This window comes from Antechinus flavipes, chromosome 5 (genome assembly GCF_016432865.1).
Source record: "Antechinus flavipes isolate AdamAnt ecotype Samford, QLD, Australia chromosome 5, AdamAnt_v2, whole genome shotgun sequence".
NCBI lineage: Eukaryota > Metazoa > Chordata > Mammalia > Dasyuromorphia > Dasyuridae > Antechinus > Antechinus flavipes.
This window is the reverse complement of record NC_067402.1, coordinates 224,770,360-224,789,318: the sequence shown is the minus strand read 5'-3', so window position 1 is coordinate 224,789,318 and position 18,959 is coordinate 224,770,360. Positions and strand designations below refer to the sequence as shown.

The 18,959-nt window shown below is 39.2% G+C and overlaps 1 protein-coding gene across 2 annotated transcripts; it reads right to left on the bottom strand.

The window, feature by feature from the left end:
* Window positions 1-3,338: 3,338 nt before the first annotated feature.
* On the bottom strand, window positions 3,339-18,959 carry KRT72 (keratin 72). Of its 2 annotated transcripts, XM_051963686.1 has the most exons (9): window positions 18,486-18,959; window positions 16,471-16,685; window positions 14,312-14,372; window positions 13,092-13,187; window positions 10,735-10,899; window positions 9,127-9,252; window positions 6,877-7,097; window positions 5,585-5,619; window positions 3,339-4,407 (listed from the first exon to the last, which is right to left on the bottom strand). In XM_051963686.1, exons 1-9 carry the CDS (start codon window positions 18,957-18,959, stop codon window positions 4,223-4,225), a joined length of 1,578 nt encoding a protein of 525 aa, XP_051819646.1. In that variant the 3' UTR covers window positions 3,339-4,222. The 2 variants fall into 2 exon arrangements, with proteins under 2 accessions (XP_051819646.1, XP_051819647.1); XM_051963687.1 differs by lacking the exon at window positions 9,127-9,252.

Here is an 18,959-nt window from a genome sequence, read left to right as displayed (position 1 = left end):
TTCCTCTGCTCCAAAGGATTAAATTCTTAGAAACATCACCTGTAAAACTGTGCTTCGAACCAAAACTGGGAAATGTTTAACAAAACAAATAACATTACAATACAACAAATGTTAATTTGTGGTTGTTTAAGTTACTCTGAAGCCTTCAGGGATCATTTCTATGACTTTGACATCAGGGTTGTATACAATCTCAGTACTTATTAATTTTGATGAGGGATTCTGGGTGTGGGTCCTGTGAGCTTTGTCTTTCCTACCAGCCTGGGAGTTGTCAGGGCAGGGTGGGAAATGAGATTTTTCCCTTGGAATCCCTCATTCCATCCCCCAGAAGGTTCAGGAGAATTTTTGTACAGAGCAAGTGCTCAATGAATGTTCCTGATTCAGCTCTTCTCTCAGAAGAGCCTTAATTGCCTCAAAATTCTCAGCTTTCCATTATAATTCCTTCCCATAAACCAGGGCTTCTTTTCTTAGTAATGAAAAGGGAACCAGGAAAGAGTGGCTATAGTTTTACTTCTTCTCTACAACCACTACTGACCTGTAAGGTCCCCATGGCACAGTGGAAAAATCACTGAATCTGGTCAAACAGCGTGGGTTCAGTTCTGGTCCTTGCTACTTCCTGTATTTTACACAAATCAAATTTCCTCTCTGAATCTCAGAGTCCTCATTTTAAAAATAAAGAGGTGAGATTAAATGATCTTTAAGTCTATGTGTGAGAAGTCTATAGTCTTGGAAGGTCAGAGGCAAGGAGAGCAGCCAAGTGGGATTTAGAACCCTAAAGGATAAAAACAGGTAATGGAGGATCAAAACAGGGTCCAGAGTGGCCCAGGGATGAAGAAAAGGCCAGGGAAGGCCTGAGAAAATACTTGCTCAATGCCCAATACAGCTGGCAGGCCAGTGACGAGCACAGACTCTTTCGCCAAGACATCCCAGACGTTCAGCAGGTTTGGGCAGGAGTCTCAAGTTTCTGCCTCCCTTACTTAACTATCCCTAGATTTGCTTACTAGGCACCCAGGCCTAATTGCAATACCTGGGAAAGATCATAGAGGGCAATGTTAGCCCAGTAAAGAGCCGAAAAGAGAGATTAAAAATACTGACTTGTGTTTATATAATAGCAGCACATATTCCACAATCGCGACACTGAGGTGTTTCCTTCCCAACAGCCCTGTAAAGGAGGCAAGGATTTGATCTTTACATTTCCCTGCATCTCACCCACTGTATTATTCACAGTAAGTGCTTTAAAAAAACATTGAAACATTATTCCTATTTTGGAGATGAGAAAATTTAAGTGACTTGCCTAGAGTCAGTAATTAGGCAGTCTTCTGATTCTAAGACTTTTATATAGCACACTGCAAGAATCCCAGGGTTAGATGGGAATTGGGGTGTCACCTACTGTAAACTCCTAACCAATGTAGGAATTTCCTTCTACTACATCCCTACAAGCATTAAGCATGTTAAATAGAAGGCCTCTGACTCTACACTATCTGTTCTTTCTAATTTATTTTGTATTGATCTACTATTATTTATACATGTCTGAGCTAACAGCATTATTATTAAATGAATATTTGTGCCAGGTATTGTGTATATGTATGCATGAGTTTGCACCACATAGGCAGTTGGATGACATAGTTGATATAGAATGCTATGCTGTATTTGTGTTCAGAATGATCTGTGTATAAATACTGCCTCAGCAATCCTAGGGAAGCATATCATTTAACCTCCCTCAACTGCAGTTTCCTCATCTGTGAAATGGGAATAATAATATTCCCTACTTCAAGTTTGTAAGAATCAAGTGAAAAAATCACATAGGAAGTGCTTTGCAAACCTGCAAGTGCTTTGTAAATGGAATAGATTTATCTGCCCTGTGCCTGAATCTTTCTGGTAACAGAGGGCTCACAGCCTTTCCACTGAAAGAACTATAATTATTGGAAAATTTTCCACACCAGACAGTTAATCCAGAATTCTAGGCAAATGCTTTTAAGCCATTTTAGGAATATATTAAGGTATGACCTGCATTCTTTATATATATATATCATTGAGTGTTTAATCGATTTGTTTTTTAATTGTCTCATTTCCCTTAATTCTTAGGAAAGTCTTTTGGGAAAATGCATTTTCTATCCTGGTGCACAGAGGGAACAGCCAATCTGAGTCAAGGACTGGTAGCAGTAATAAAAAGGGAAGACTAGCACCCAGCAGCTCAGAGATGCTGCCTAGTACAGAGGAGAAAAGCAGAAAGGCTTTTTAGTAATGAAAAGGGAACCAGGAAAGAGTGGCTATAGTTTTACTTCTCTACAACCACTACTGACCTGAAAGGTCCCCATGGCACAGTGGAAAAATCACTGAATCTGGTCAAACAGCATGAGTTCATTTCTGATCCTTGCTACTTCCTGTATTTTACACAAATAAATTTCCTCTCTGAATCTCAGAGTCCTCATTTTTAAAATGAAGAGGTGAGATTAAATGATCTCTAAGCCTATGTGTGAGAAGTCTATGGTCTTAGAAGGTCAGAGGCAAGGAGAGCAGCCAAGTGGGATTTAGAACCCTAAAGGATAAAAACAGGTAATAGATGAAGGGTCTCAGAAAGGCTTCAAGAGGCAGTTTTGGTCCAACCTACCAAGGTCCATTTGGTCACATAAGAATAGTAAGACGAGAATGTTTGAGAGAAATAAATGGAAAGGGGTCACCAAAACTACCACATGAAACTATGGTGAACTTTCCATCATTTATGGGGAAATAGAGACTGGCTATCATAGAGGGAACACAATCTTACCAAGTTTTGAATACAAGGATCCATAATGGACTGCCTATTTCATCCCGACTCTTATAGGATAATGGTGGTTAGGAGAAAGAGTAGAACTATAATCTCTCTGCGTTAGACCCCTCTCAATTCCTAATCAGATAATACTAGTCTACAGAGAATTCTATATGGGAGGTTGTCTTGGGAACCTGAAAAAATTTTGAATATAGTGTATGTGTGTGTGTTTGTGTGTGTGTGTGTGTGTGTGTGTGTGTGTGTGTGTGTGTGTTTTCCAAGCATCACCCTACCTAAGTAAGGAAAGCATCTGCCACGGGATTTCCATGAGGTGATAAAATTTTTGATTGTCAAAACTCACAGACAGGGACAATAAGCTGTACTGTGGAGGGGCATTCCATATCACAGAAATCTCAAGTCTTGATCTCAACAGAAATCAAGAGAGATGACAGCAGTGTCCCATCCAGAAGCAGATCGTAGGGACCCAGGAAGGCAAATACCAGATTATTCTTGGAGCACTTCACATGGTGCCCACCGGGAAATTCTTTCCTTGGGGTATTTAGAGCAACAGATATCATTTCAAACAACAAAATAGCATATAACATTTATTTGGGAGGCAGCAGAAAACTGACAATGATCAACCATAGTTAGACAACAGACACAGCATCAGGACAAGCATATGGACAGCCCATGGCAAGAGTTCTCTTTGGCAATCTAAAGCTGGCAATTCTATGTATATAGGGATTGGGGCTGGGGGCTGAGGTATCGGGAGATATGATGGCTGGAGGGGCTGAGCAGCATCCAGAACATGTAAATCCTTTGTACTTTGAGAGGCAGCAAAGTAGAATGAATGGGATACTAACCCTGGTTTGGGGCGTGCCCTTGCCATTTAGTTGTATGACCATAATGTGTAGGCAGTTAGGTGGGGCATAGTAAATAGACTGCTGGATTGGAGTCAAGATGACCTGAGTAAAAATACTAGTTGCATAATCCTGGGGGAGCAAGTCATTTAACCATCCTAGATAGTAGTTTCCTCATCTGTAAAATGGGGCTGGAGGGAGGGATAATATCACCTACTTCACAGGAGGAGTAAATTACTTCTCTGAGCCTCAGTTTCTTCATTTAGATGAGAGTATCTATAATATTCCATAGTACTGTTGTGAGGCTAAAGACAAAAAATGTCTATAAAGCACTTTGCAAGCATTAAAGTTACATAGAGATGCCAGCCATTCTTGAGTCTGTGGCCCTGTGAAGATGGCCCACAGAGGAGCAGTAGTAATCAGAGTCCACATCTAGGCTGGGCTGGATCCCCCTCCCGGAAGATACAGAGAATGTCAAGAGAGGGAACCAATCAGGCCTTTTGAGAGCAAAGAGAACTTCCTGACCTGGGAGCCCAACAGGGGGTTGCTGGGTAGCAGCAGGGGCCCAAAGATTCCTTGCACATATTCTGAACTAGGACACTAGACTGCTCAGCCCTTATCTGGAGCCCTTTTTGGCTGGAGAGCTGCCACCCTTGGTCATCGGCTCTTTGTAGTCACTTCCACAGCTGCCCTTGGTTTTGATGTCAGTAGTTCCTGGCTTATAGCTGTAAGTGCTCGAGGTTCCAAAGCCCACACTGAAGCCCGTGCCTCCTGGTCCAGTGTTGGTGCTGCTGATGACCGCTATGAAATCATACACATATTAAACTGATACAGAACAAAGAAAACAGAACTGGGAGAACAACACATACAGCAGTAATAATGTTGTAAAGATCTTTGATTGATGAAATGATCCATTATGATTTCAAAGAAGAGAGGGTGAGGACTCACTACCCATTTCACCCACAAGTGATGGACTCAAGATGCAGAATATGATAGAGATTTCCAAACATGGGCATTTGATTTGCTGGACTATGCATAGTTTATATAAAAGTGTTCTGTTTTGGTTTTTTCCTCAGGTAATGATAAAGTGGAAAGAGAAAAGAAAAGGAGACCCTGAACAGTTTTGTTTATTTTTAAAAGAAGATAAAGAAAGGACAATTAAAATGTTTTTAAAAGGCCAGAAAAGAACAGACAAGAGCTAGAAGAAATCACAAATAGGACAGCTTTAAATATGAAAAAAAATGTTATGCTTGAAAAGAAACACAAACTGTATAGAAGAGATTCAGTTTCATGTATAAGTCTGTCCAAATAAGCATAAGAAAATACTTGTATGTTTTTTAAAGTTTAGAAAAACTAAGAATAAAGAACATGCAAGAAAGAAAGGAAGAAGAGAGGGAGGAAAGAAGGAAGGAAGGAAGGAGGGAAAGAAGAAGGGAGGGAGGGAGGGAGGAAAGAAGGGATGGAAGGATGAAGGGAAGGGAGGGGAAAAGGAAGAGAAGGAGGGAAAGAGGAAGAGAAGAAGGAAAATAATATAGTGGAAAAGTCTTGAACTGTGTGTGAGTCTGGCTCTGCCATTCACTGACATTAGAAACTATGCCATTTCTCTGGTCCCAGGTGTCCTACTCCACAAAACCAGAAGGTTCAATAGCCTTTTTCTAAAGATCCCTTCCAGCTCTGATAATATGTAGTCCATTTGAGGCTGTAAAAGGAATTTTTCTTTGGGTAGGGATTGAACTATATCTCTCTGAGGTCCTTTACAAGTCTGAAGTTCTGCCATTCTAATGTTTTAACATTCTCTCTTCCACTGTTTTCCCTTGATCACTACCCAAACCCAAAAGTGGTCTCCATTGCTTTTGTACTTTTGCCTGTCTCTCTTCTCCAGTTATTCTGTTCCCCTGACTTGCCCCAGAAATGACTGGTCCCCATCCTATATAAAGGAAAGTTACCAAGAAAAGGGCCAAGGTATGGATATACTTACAGATGCTCACAGAATTGGGATATTCACCAGACATTCTGCAGAGGGTAAAACACAATCAATAAAGTGACTGTGGCAGTTATTCTACCTAGCCCATTGTATTTTATTCTTAATTATCCAATTGCTGGGAAGGAATGTTAAGACAGTTTCTATAAACTATTCCCAGTTCAGTTTAAATCCTCAGTTGACATTTCCTCTGTCACAATATCCTCCATAATGGAGCATAGAGGGGCATCAGGGATCAGTTTGGGACAATGGAAAAGAAAAGTGGACTGAATTCAGATGCACAATTCTACTGCTCAGTTCTAATTGGGTAGACTGTTGTAGTCAACTAGGTTCTCTCAGTTTCTGTCTCTCTATCTGTAAAATGAGAACAGTTTGATTGATGATTTCTAAGGTTTCCTTCCAACTCTAAAACTATGAAAATTTCCACCTCACCCTATCCCCCTTCACCATTCTCAGTAGTGTGGTGTAGTAAAGTAGAACTCTAAATTTGGAGTCAGGAGACTGGAGCTCTAGGATTGGCTCTTTGCCACTTTCTCAAGTTATTTGGCTGTCTCAGTTTCTCTTTCTGGAAAATGAGAAAATTGCACTACATGAGCCCTAAAGAGCTTTCCATCTATAATATTCAGTGCCTAAACTCATTCTCACTTTAAGCTCCATTCAAGGCTCAGTTTCATTGCCACTTTCTATACAAGGTCATTCCTGATCCCAAATTACTTTGTATTTCATTTTTATATATTTCACATTTATTTATCTGTGTATATATTTTCCCTGACAGAATATAAGCTCCTTGAACTATTTTGTTGCCTCTTTTTTATTCTGTTAAATGTTTATTGGTTAATTGATTGGCATTTAATAGATGCTGCAATCTGTCTTCCCAGACTAATTATATATTTTCCTTCATTGGTAGTATAGCTTCCTCACTGTTTATCACATAAGGCTTTCTCCAAGCCTTTATCTAGGCTGTCCCTTATGCCTAGAATGTCCTCCTTCTTCCCCTCTGCCTCTTAGAATGCCTAATTTTTCTCCCAAGCTCAGCTTGAATATGACTTCCTGCATGAAGTCCTTCCTGATCTCCAGCTACTAGTTCTTCCCCTCCCCAAGGAGAATGTCAAATTTCTTAGCATTTTGCTTTTGTATTTGGATACCCAGCCCCTAGTCCAGTACCCAGCAAATAGATACTTTAAAACGTCTGCCGATTTGTTTATAAATACCTGTTTTATTGTCCTGATGTAGAACCTGACCCATTGCTAGCTTGTACAAAAGCCACATTGCTCTCCCGCACTCCTCACCTGCACTCCTCCCCCTCCAGTAACTTCCTGTAGGTAGCGATCTCCATGTCCAAAGCCAGCTTGACGCTCATCAGCTCTTGATAGTCCCGCAATAGGCGGGCCAGCTCCTCCTTGGAGCAGTGTAAGGCGCTCTCCAACTCATCCAGCTTGGCTCTGGCGTCCTTCAGAGAACAGTCACCCCGCTGCTCAGCATCCGCGATAGCTGTTTCCAGATTGGCGCACTGTGGGGCAAAGGGCTTAAGTTCTAAATCATTGTCTCCTACAAAGTTTTGATGTTACAAGAGAGTAGCTTTAGAATTGAAAGACACCTTAGAAGTTATCTGATCCAGAAGTCTCATTTTATCAATGAGGAAACTGATTTCTAAGAAAGTGAAGAAATTTTCCCATATCATGCACATCTGAGCTTTTAGATTCCCCCACCGTGGGAAAAAGAATCTACTTAAGACAAAGTGAACCCTAGAACTTCATACCTTCTTCATCCCTCTAATTCCAGGCCTGAGGATGCCATCACATCTTGCTTTATCTCAGGACCAGGGAATGGACACATGCCCTACAACTGTGTAATATTATCCCTTTTCCTGCCACCCTCAATCCCCATCCTTCCAACATTTGTGAGGGAATTGTTAATGACATTAACATTATTATTGCTATATGAAGAACTTGACTGTCTTCTGTTCCATGACTCCACTCATAATCCCTGTGTTTCTGAGTCATAGGAAATCTGGGTTGAAACTCCCTTCCCTGAGCATCACTTCCCACTCCCTCACACCTACTTACTTCAGTACCAAATTTATCCTATGCAATAAACCAAGTATGAGCCAGGAGGAGCCCAGCTTCCATGGGCAGGACAGTCAAAGCAAGGTAACTCATTGCTAATAAAATACCCTTCGCATTATATCTGTACTCTTCCCAGAGGAATTGTTCAATATATATGTGTGTGTGTGTGTGTGTGTGTGTGTGTGTGTGTATAATATTTAAATATTGCTTAGCCTTCTCCCTCCTCTATTTTTGTATCAGCATAGTATGTTCATGATAAGCACTTAATAAATGCTAGTTGAATTTAATTGAATTCCAATTCATATTCTCATTTATTTAAATACTATAAGGACCAATATTAAATATTTTGAGATCTTCATACTCAATATCCCTTGATTTCATTCTAGGTTTCTTTTAACTTAAATTTATATAAATGGACTCAGAAGAACATAAGGCTGAGGATGCCACAGAAACATGGCAAATGATCTTCTCGTTTGTCCTGAATAGTAAAAATGTCATTTTGATGACAAAAAAGTCAATTTCTATTTGATATCTTTGCCCCATCATGCAAACCTATCATTTCATCAATTAAATATTATAATCTAGTTCATGGTTGCTTCAAGGGCTTGTGCATTTCTTGTATTTGGATCTTGAAAAAAAAAACAGTCAGCTCTTCATTTTCCATGTAAGTGTTAGCCATTTGTCCCAACCTTTTTTCCTTGACTATTTTGGCCCTAATCACTCTTCAGAGGTTGAAAGAGGAGATAGTTCAATTGAGGTAGGAGTTGGGAGGGAAAAAGAACTGAGAGCTTAGGTGGAATGGGGCAAAGGATAAGGGATTGAAAGAGCCCTTATCAGATATCTATTTGTACAAACCTATTGTGTGGCCTCTATTTCCAGATAAGAGAGAAGCAAGCATCCAAGTGGAGTAGTAAAACCAAACCTCCAAATTCATGAAGATATGCAAGTACTGTAGCTGATCACCAGACAGCAAAGTGTAGGGTGACCCCATGACAGCTTATGCCATAAGATCATACATGAAAATCTGGAAAGAACCCCTGAAACCATCTAGTCCAACTCCCTCTATTACCTACCAATTTAATTTTATGTTTTGGTATTCTCCAACACATATCATTTGACTATTCAAATTCATCTCCTTACCTTCCCCATGTTTCTGCTACTCATATTGTTCCACTTGTCTGGAAAACCCTTCAATCGTTTAAGGCTCAATTTGTCATGAAATTCTATGAGAACCTTTGATCTCCCTTCTCCCCAGACTCCTACAACATTTATCATGTCATATGGTTTAGCAGTTAATTATATACTGTCTTAAATTAGTCATCAAATAAGCTAGTCTCTCCAACTGGACTGCAAATTTCTTGAAGGCAGAGGGCTATCTAGTCTTTACAAGATCTTGGGTTATGCTGAGCACATAATAAATATTCAGCAAATACTCACTGGTTGATTTATGACAATAAATCATATTTTTTTCACCTGTTTCTTCACGCTCCCAATCTCTGAACGAAGTCTCTGGATCAGTCGATTAAGTTCTGAGATCTCAGCCTTGGTAAGTTTAAGGTCATCACCATGCCGTCCAGCTGTGACTTGTAGTTCCTGGATCTGAGGATAAGCAGCAAGGGCAAGGAACAGGAAAAATTTATTCACAGGGTATAAACTGAATAAGCAGATGATTCTGTCTCATGAACTCATACAATATTGATACAAACATAGTGTCAGGGTCTCAAGGACAGTAATTTTAAAAGCACATGACCAGATATGTCCAAAAGAATGAGGAAGGGCCATGGAGTACTGTCCCAAGCATGGATCTTACTGACTTTGACAAAGAGTCATCATTTCTCAGCTCTTTGGTGTTCTCTATATCAAAGAACTCAGTTAGCTTACAATCCAGTCTAATGTCCAAGGCTTTACATAAAGATAAACACAACATAGGGAAACACAAACCTGTTTCATTCACAGGTACACAGGAAAAGATGCTCACATAATCAGAATCCTTCAGACCTACACTCCTCTGCCATAAAAAAAAAATCTCATCTGGTTCTCTTCTTTTCCCTCCTTTCAACATCCTCAATTCTATTATCAATTTTGAGTCAGCTGAAGAATACCAGTCTTGGTGCCCTGCATGTTTTTATATACTACCTAAAGCCACCATCACAGTGGGAGAAAGATCACTGCCCCTTTGATTAGTTGACTACTATCTTTCTTCCCACAACTCAACTATTCTCCCTTCCTGATCAAAATAACAAAAACAATTAGAAAATCAGAAAATCATCAAGAAAACCAATGGATAATAATGACCTTTTTAAAAAAAAAAAACAACAGGGATGTTTAATTGACCTAAATCAACCAATTTTCTTTGGTCCATATTCATATCTAGAATGGATACTCATATTGTCGAAGTAGAAAAGACTTCAAAGTATTACTTCTTTATCCATCAATACATATCTGTTGAATGGATACATGAATCTGATCCCAAGCAAGAAAATCCTTGTTCTGCTCTGAGGGGGACCTCTGATTCTCCAAGGCTTCCAGGGAATAGAAATGTCTTCAGCCAGCATTCACAATCACAGTCAGGAAGTATTTACTTAAGTTTGCACTATTTACTTCCAAGAAGGAAAAATACCTTAGGAGAACTTTGATGGAATTTGAGTTTGCTCTCTCTCCCCAGGAATTTGGAAAGTAAACCCAAAGTGAATAAAAAATATGAGAGAAGGCAATGTAAAGGGCCTGACTATGTGGAGTCTTGCCAAGCTTGGTGAATTAAATAGAGGTAGAGTACTTCACCCCAGTGCTACAAGTCCAGTACTACAAATTCCATCTGAGTCCTCCATGTCTGTAAGAGAAACATCATCTAACAGGAGAATCGGGTTAAGTAGCAATAGCCCACCCCAACATCATAGTGGAGTGGAAAGAACAAGATCTGGGTCTGGCTCTGAGTCCTAGCTTCAACTTGCTTCAGGCAAGTCTTCTAATCATTCTGATCCTCTATTTCCTCATTTATGAAATGGGAATAATACTTGTCTCAGAAGGTTGGTCTAAGGATCACATGAAATAATTGGTGAGAAAAATCTTTATAATCCCCACCTTGCTCTGATAAAGGGCCTCAGCCTCAGTCTTGCTTCTCATGGCAGTCTCTTCATACTGGGTTTTGATCTCATCAATGATGCTGTCCAGGTCCAGGTCTCGATTATTGTCCATGGAGAGGATGACAGATGTGTCACTAATATGGGACTGGATCTGGGCAACCTCCTAAATAATGGATAGGCAACACAATATGGGAGGCATTATACACAATTTACATAAGCACATAGCAATATAACACAGTCTAGTAGTAATGTAACAACATGAATCAACCTGAAAATTTACACATGTCCATAAGTCCTAGAAATAGTCCATAAGGAATCCATTGTCCATTAGTTCATGTGCCAGGAATCCAATAGTTCCTGTAAGCCCTGAAGTACTGCAAAAGTCTCATCAACAATTTTTCATCTTAAGGAATCCAATGATTCTCGCTGGTTTTTCAAGAACTAAAACAGTTTCATCTTGTGTTAGGAAATCCAATGATTCCTGAAGATTTTAAAAGTCTTTTTAACAGTCTCCTTGTCAGCTATGCTCTTTCAATGGTGAGCACAATCAGCAACAGAACCACCCGATATTTCTTGGGTCTTCTCCTTTGTTTCAAGGGCCTGCTCCGTCTCTCTGCGATGGACAAGGGGAATACGGCTCCTTGGCACCCATCTGATTCCTTCTCCACAGGTAGAGATGCAAGCAAATCCTCTCCCCCAAGCAGTTAGCCTATCTGGTCCCTTCCATTCACCACTTTCTGGGTCTCTCCACATCACCTGGCGATTATCTAAAGATAGTGGAGTTGCTCGCACTGGACACTGCTCTTCTGGTGGGTTATAAAACCTGTCTGCTGGAGCCAGTGCATCTTTATCAAAGATATTTCCTAAATAACCTCTTATGTACCCTTAATGCAAATGTCTTGAATAATGCAAATATTAAGTGTGCTAGGAAATATTTAATAATCAGCTTTCTAGAAAAAGAATGTATTTACAATATACTTTTAAATTTAGTTTGCATCATTAACATTGTCTCTACAACTTTCTTTTTTTATCATAACTTTTATTTACAAAACATATGCAAGAGTAGTTTTTCAACACTGACCCTTGCAAAACCTTCTGTTCCAACTTTTCCCCTTCTTCCCCCCACCCTGTCCCCTAGATGACAGCTAGTCCAATACATATTAAATATGTTAAAGTGTATGTTAAATACAAGAGATGTATACATATTTGTACAGTTATTTTGCTACTCAAGAAAGATCGGATCTCGAAAGAAGGTAAAAAAATCTGAGAAGGAAAACAAAAAATGCAAGCAAACAATAGCAGAAAGAGTGGAAATGCTATGTTGTGGTCCACACTCATATCCCATAGATCTCTCTCTGGGTGTAGCTGATTCTCTTCATTACTGAACAATTTGAACTGATTTGGATCATCTCATTGTTGAAGAGAACTATGTCCATCAGAATTGATCATCATATAGTCTTGTTGTTAAAGTGTATAATAATCTCCTGGTTCTGCTCATTTTGCTTAGCATCAGTTCATTTAAGCTCTCCAGATCTCTCTGAAATCATCCTGCTAGCTACCACTTTCTTAAGTCTAGACAATCCACAAAGCAATCGTTTAAGTCCTGATTTGTAGCCTTTGCTTGTTCTAAGTTTTCACCCTGAAAATTTAACAGTCAGCTCTTGAGAGCCAGTTCAAGCTGACTCCAGCAATATTCCTCAATCTCACTGTAATGATCCAAGATTAGGACAAGAGTCAGAAGACCTGAGTTTTGTTCTCAGTTCTGCCACTAATTATTGTGATTGAGAGTCACTGTTTCTTAAAAAAACTCAGTTTCCTTATCTGCAAAACTGCATTGGACAAAGACTATTTTTTAATTTTCTTTGTACTCCCAATCTTAACCACATACCTAATAAGTTCCTAATTATTTTTTAAACTTAAATTATTTCCAAAGTCGCTTTCACTACTAATTTTTCAAAACTCCTTTGTCCAAATGTCCTGTTCATATATCCCCTTGGATTTATCTATAATAATAATAATAGTCCCTAAAGGTGAGAAAACATTTGCCATTCACTTTTGTCTATTTCTAGACACAATCTGTGCCCTCTCCAGTATATCTGGGAGCATTCTTAATATTTCTGTTGTTGAGGTGAATTTTCATTCTTAACAAAAACCTTGCAAATAAATAACTATCCTTACTAGTCCAATTTCTTCCTTATTCCTTCCAACCCCCTTATCATGGCATCTGCTTCCTAGCCACCTCACATAACACCAACTTTCTAGATATTGGACAAGGAGACGTATGACATCAGTGGAGCCGCTGGTCTGTATGTTTTACTTGTGTGTGAGAGAGAGAGAATGGATTAGGATGCTTACCCCTTCATACAGGCACTTAAGGAATTTGATCTCATCAGTTACGGCATCCACCTTGGCTTGGAGCTCTATTTTGTTCATGTAGGCTGCATCTACATCCTGTGGAAACAAAATCCCAGGGAGGTATAATCTCTTCCTTCATGTTCACCCCCTTATTCCTGATTCAACTGCCTCAGGATGTAAGAGAGGAATCCTGCTGGTGCCATGATTTCAACATCACATGGCAAAGAGGTCCACCTCTAAAATCTCTCATTTCTGTCAGCAGAATATCTCACCTTCCTTGTGCTTAATGAGAAAAGGTCCCAGGAGCTCAGAGGACCACAAACCTGTACAAGATCCAGACATGCCCAATGTATATATGGTCAGTCAAACATCTAAATTTTGAACCAATGAATTTATATCTTGGTTTCTTCTAAGTAACATGTCAAGAACTTATTCCTTTCCATACCACATTCCTTCCTCTGAACTTTCTTCACCATGCTACAGAAACCTCTATACCCTGGAAGATCACTCCACTCTCAGACTTCACACACTGGAAGTCTTCTCCATGCCATTGACTTCTCCTTCTCATTGGCCAATTCCTCCCAGAACTGCTATTTTAAGGAAGATGACCAGGTCAGTTATCTCTTCATTCACCTCCAAGCTGGGCTTCTGACTCTTCCAGGTTTTCCTTACAATACCTCTAGTAACTTAAAGTCTTCTTTCCAACTTTCTTTTATGTGTAGTCTTACCCTTTCACCTACTCCCAACACACTTCATTAGAATGTAAGTCTTTTGAGGGAAGGATCATCTTTCTACTTATATTTGTATTACCAGAATTTAGCATGAAGTTTGACACATAATTAAATGCTTTTACAGTTGACTTAAGACAAAATACTTGGGAACAATGGACTTAAGAATTGCTTGGCCAAAATTTCAATCAATGACCCAGAGCCTTCCTCAGCTGCTCGCTAACTATATGACCCTTGGCAAGTGACTTATGCTTTCTTAACCTATTTCCTCTTCTGTAAAATGGGGATAATAATATCACTTTCTTTCCAAAGTTGTTGTGAAGAGGAAATGAAATAGCATGGGCAAAGAGCTCTCAAACTCAAGCTCCCACAGAACCCCCCAATTTTATTAGGTACCTGAAGTGAAGCAGCCAATGGTCAATGAGCCTCTTGGTCCCCCCAGGACTACTCTCATTTGTTTCCCTTCTTACATCCCAGCAGTCACTGTCTTACCTTCTTGAGCACCACAAACTCATTCTCAGCAGCTGTTCGTTTATTGATCTCCACCTCATATCTACATGGGACAAAGAGAAGGGATTGCAAATAAGATTCATAAGAAAATAAAGAAAGGCAGGAAAAGAGGATCTAGACTTTAACAACTTTGGGGTTCATTCTGTGACCCACAGGCAGTCTTCTTCAATGAAAGCTCCAAACTTTGTGCAAAATAATGATCACATTTACATAATAATGTTTAAAAAATTTATGTCACAATATGTCATTTAATAATTGAATATCAACCCTCTGAAGTATAAAAGACAGATATTACCATCCCCATTTTATAGATGAGGAAACTGAGGCTCAGACAAATAAAGTGACTTGCCCAAGATTACAACTAATAAATTGAACAAGTGACACCCAAATCCAGGTCTCTCCTGACTTCATAATGCAAAACTTATGTGTGGTTGTTGTTCATTTGATGAGTCATGCCTGATTCTTCATGACACCATAAACCATGACATACCAGGTTCTTATACTGTCCACTATTTCCCAAAATCTGTCCCAGCTTATGTTTGTTGTTTCCATGATGTTGTCTATCTATCTCATTCTTTGCCATCCTCTTCTCCTTTTGCCTTCCATCTTCCCCAATATCAGAGTCTTTTCCAGTGAATCTTGTCTACTCATTTGATGGCCACAGTATTTAAGCTTTAGCTTCAGTTTCTAAATTAATTACTAAAATATGCCCACTTCAAAACTACTCTTAACTCCAATTGCTTTCTTTCCTCCACATCCCCTCCCCACTGAATTGATTAGCTTGCCCTCTTTTTCTTTGGGTGGTTTTATATATTGTTTCCAATCAATTTTAAGTCTTTGGTATATGCCCCATTTCCCCTATTCACCCATCAAAACCAACCATACAAACAATAAAATCTGCTCTCCCTAAATTCCTTCCTCTCTTTCTTTCTATGTCCAATTTCTGGGGAAAAGCTAGCCGTGCACTTAGAAATTGATCAAATGGGAAAGTACAAGATGACACTGAATGGAAGAGGTTCTCTTTTATTGCCTATAATCTCAGAAGTCTCCAATTCCTAAAAGTTCTGGACCTTGGAAGCTATGCCTAAGGGCGGGCATCCTAAAATCCAGTCTTCTGATTACTAGTTAAGCTTAATGAGAGAAACAGCCCACTTCCTAATTAAAACACCTCACAATTTTCCACACCAGTGGTGGGAACTAAAAGTACAGACAAGTGCTTATGAATAGGAGGGACAGAACTTTTGATTTCATTGGTATGGAGAACTCTTCTGTGAGAAGACTCCCTCTGCCAAAACAAGTTGGTCCACACCTTGTGGTCTTTGAGAATTGTATGGATTAAGTGACTTGCCCAGGACCAGGCACACAGCTCCTGTGTCAGAAACACAATGTAAGCCCATCAATCTTGTTTTCAACTGCGACTCTCTATCCATTATACTATAAATAGTGAATTTGTCCAAAAAGATTTCTGCCAGGAATGAATTTTGATCTTAATTCAAAAAAATTGTAGGAAGGCACCCAAGTAATTCTAATGCACAATTAACCAGAAAATTCTCAGGTTCCAAATTTATCCCTATTCTACCATCAGCTTCAGGTTAGTAATGAACAATATCATTTCTCAGAACAATAATCAAAAAGAAAAAAAAGAAAAGAAAAATAATAGCCTGAGCAAAACTAATACACTTTCTCTGTGTCTGTCTCTCTCTTTGTCTCTGTCTTTATAGCTGTCTTTGCCTCTCTTTCTATCTGACTCTGTCTTTCTGTTTCTTCCATCTATTTGTGTATCTATCATTCTCTGTTTCTCTGTGTTTCTTTCTTTCTGTCTCCCCCTTTTAGTTTCTCTGATTCACACATTTTCTGAAAGATGGAGAGACTAGAGAAAGGAAGGGAAGAAATGATGGGAGTGTCAACAAAGGGTTAATATTGGCATCAAATCTTTAAATATGGGCAAAGAGCTGAAATTTTTATTTCTTTACTAATAAAATATGCCTTCTTTATTTACAAATAAAATATCTGCCTCCTGTTACTTCTTGTTTTTTAAATTCATTTTTATGAAATGAAACAAGCATTTTCATAACAATAAAATTTTAAAGATGATTATACATGAAACAGCAAATCAGTTATGTACAACTTGCTATTCTTACCTCTTCTTGAAGTCCTCCACCAAATCCTGCATGTTCCTAAGCTCAGAGTCCAGTCTCACCCTATCTCCTGACAGTGTCTCCAGCTGTCTCCGAAGTTTGCTGATGTAGCCTTCATAAATGGGTTCTAGATTCCTCTTGCAGTTGCTCAGGTCCAGCTGCTGCAGTAGGTTCCACTTAGTTTCCAACACCTGGTTTTGTTGCTCCAGAAAACGCACCTAATGCATTTAACAATTAGAACCCAAAACTTGGGTTAGTTGCTTTCTGAGGTACTTTCTAGCTCTGTGAATACTATAATGACGCTATAATTCTTTCATTCCTTCTAAGGTAGAAAACTAAAAATTAGAGTCAAGTAACCATGGCCATTGCTAATTAGAGGTCATTGTTGAGGTCATCAAGGAGGCAAAAGCTGATCCAAAAGAAATCAGGCAATAAACCTGAAGAAAATAGATGAAATATAATGATTTCTATGTGAAGGTAAGTGGGGAAGCATGCTATCTGCTTCCTGACAGAGATGATGGATTGAAGATGTAGAATTAGACAAATAGTGTTGGATATGAGCAATGTGGGAATTTTTGTATGTTTGTTACCATGGTTTTGTCTTTTTTTCCTCAGTGGGGAGAAGGATAGGAGATGGGAGAGGGAAAAAATGCTTATTCATCAAAAATAATATTATTTTGAATACATAAAAATTCAATCACTGTCTTCAAGGAGATTAATTATATGGGTTATTTTCTCAGTCTTTCCGCTGGCTCTGCAGTTCTTCCTTTCCATTAATTCTCCCTTCTTCTATTTCATTCCACAATTTCTTTGTGACTTCACAATTCAGGCTCCAGACAGAAAAAAATCTTTCTTATGTTTTCTTTACAAAATTTTTCTTTCCCATTTTAGAGACTTCACATAGGCTAGTCTCCCTTATCAGGCTTGTCTTTCAATCCAAAGAAACCTTGCACCATACTCCTCTCCTTCCTCACTACTACCAAGAAACCAGACTAGATTGATTCCCTCATGATGCTTCAATGTCAATACCAAATTCTTCTCCGGTTCTGATTTCTATAGCTATGCATAGCTGCTTCTTTCTCTATTTTTGTGTCTCTTTGTGAGCCCTGGAATACATTGGATATCTTTTTTTTTTAACAGAACTTGATTTTTTCCAATTATTTAATGTATTTTATTTTCCATCAATTGCACACTAAAATAATTTTTAACTTTTTTTTTTTTACAGTTTTGACTTCCAAATTCTCTTCTTCTTCCCTCCTACCCCTCACTGCTTCCTGAGATGGTAAGCAATCAGATATAAACTATCCATGTATAACCATGTAAAACATTGCCATATTAGCACTGGACATCATTTAAAGCAACAGTTCTCAAAGTATGTATGGTCCAAGGATCCCTGAAATCCTGAAACTCTTTAAACAATTTTTCATATATTAAAATTTTTAATTTTATGAATATTAGTAGATAAACTCATACAATCAAAAGTTTTTTGCCTGTGGGACAGGGATCCTGAAATGAAAAGTTTGAGAATCACTAGGTTCCATTGCTCATTTCCAATGTATCATTTATACAGTTCATTTGTGCCTCTCTCATTAGACTGCGAGTTCCTGAAGAGCTATCTTTTATTTTTCTTTATTTCCCCAATGCTTAGCCCAGTACCTGGCACATAGTAGGTCCTTAGTAAGTGTTTATTAATTGACTGGTTCAAATCCCAGCTATGTTACTTAACTATATCAAAGTATGTATATGTCACTTCCCTTTTTTAAAATTGTTTTTAAAATCTCAGTCTCCTCATCTGTAAAATGAGGAAGCTGAGCTAATGTCTAGAATCCCTTCCAATTCTAAATCTTCTAGTCTCTCATTAGATTAAGGCTCCTCAAGGGAAGAAATAGAAGCTGCTCTTCTATCTATCTAGTCTATCTGACTCTCCCACAAATGCTCAGTAGTACTCAAGATGAAACTCTGCTTTAAAAAGAGAGAAAGGATTTTCAAGACAATGCAGAGAAGTTAGTTCAACCCACCTTGTCAATGAAAGAGGCAAACTTGTTGTTGAGTGCCTTGATCTGCTCACGTTCCTGGGTCCTCACTTTCTGAATCTCAGGGTCCAACTCCACATTGAGCGGGGCAAGGAGGCTCTTGTTGATGGTCACCTGGGGGATGCCTCCGGGAGGACACACCGAAGGACACGCAGGTCCAAGCCCAGCATTTCCGAATATTGTTCCCACAAACCCACTCACCCTGCCTCCCCCAAAGCCAGCCCCATGGCCAAGGGCATAGCTCCCAGTCCGGGATGCCCCTGTCGTGGCACTGATGGAAATGCGACGGTTGCCACACAGGCTGTAAAGACTTTTGCTGCCAAAGGCTGCTGCCCCTACTCCCTTCACCCCACCTCGGAAGGAGGTTGAACTGCTGCTAAGCCGACTTGAAATGATAGCTGAGCAACCACTGAAGCCAATGCGGTCCCCACTGGGATAGTGATTGAACTGGCGACTCAT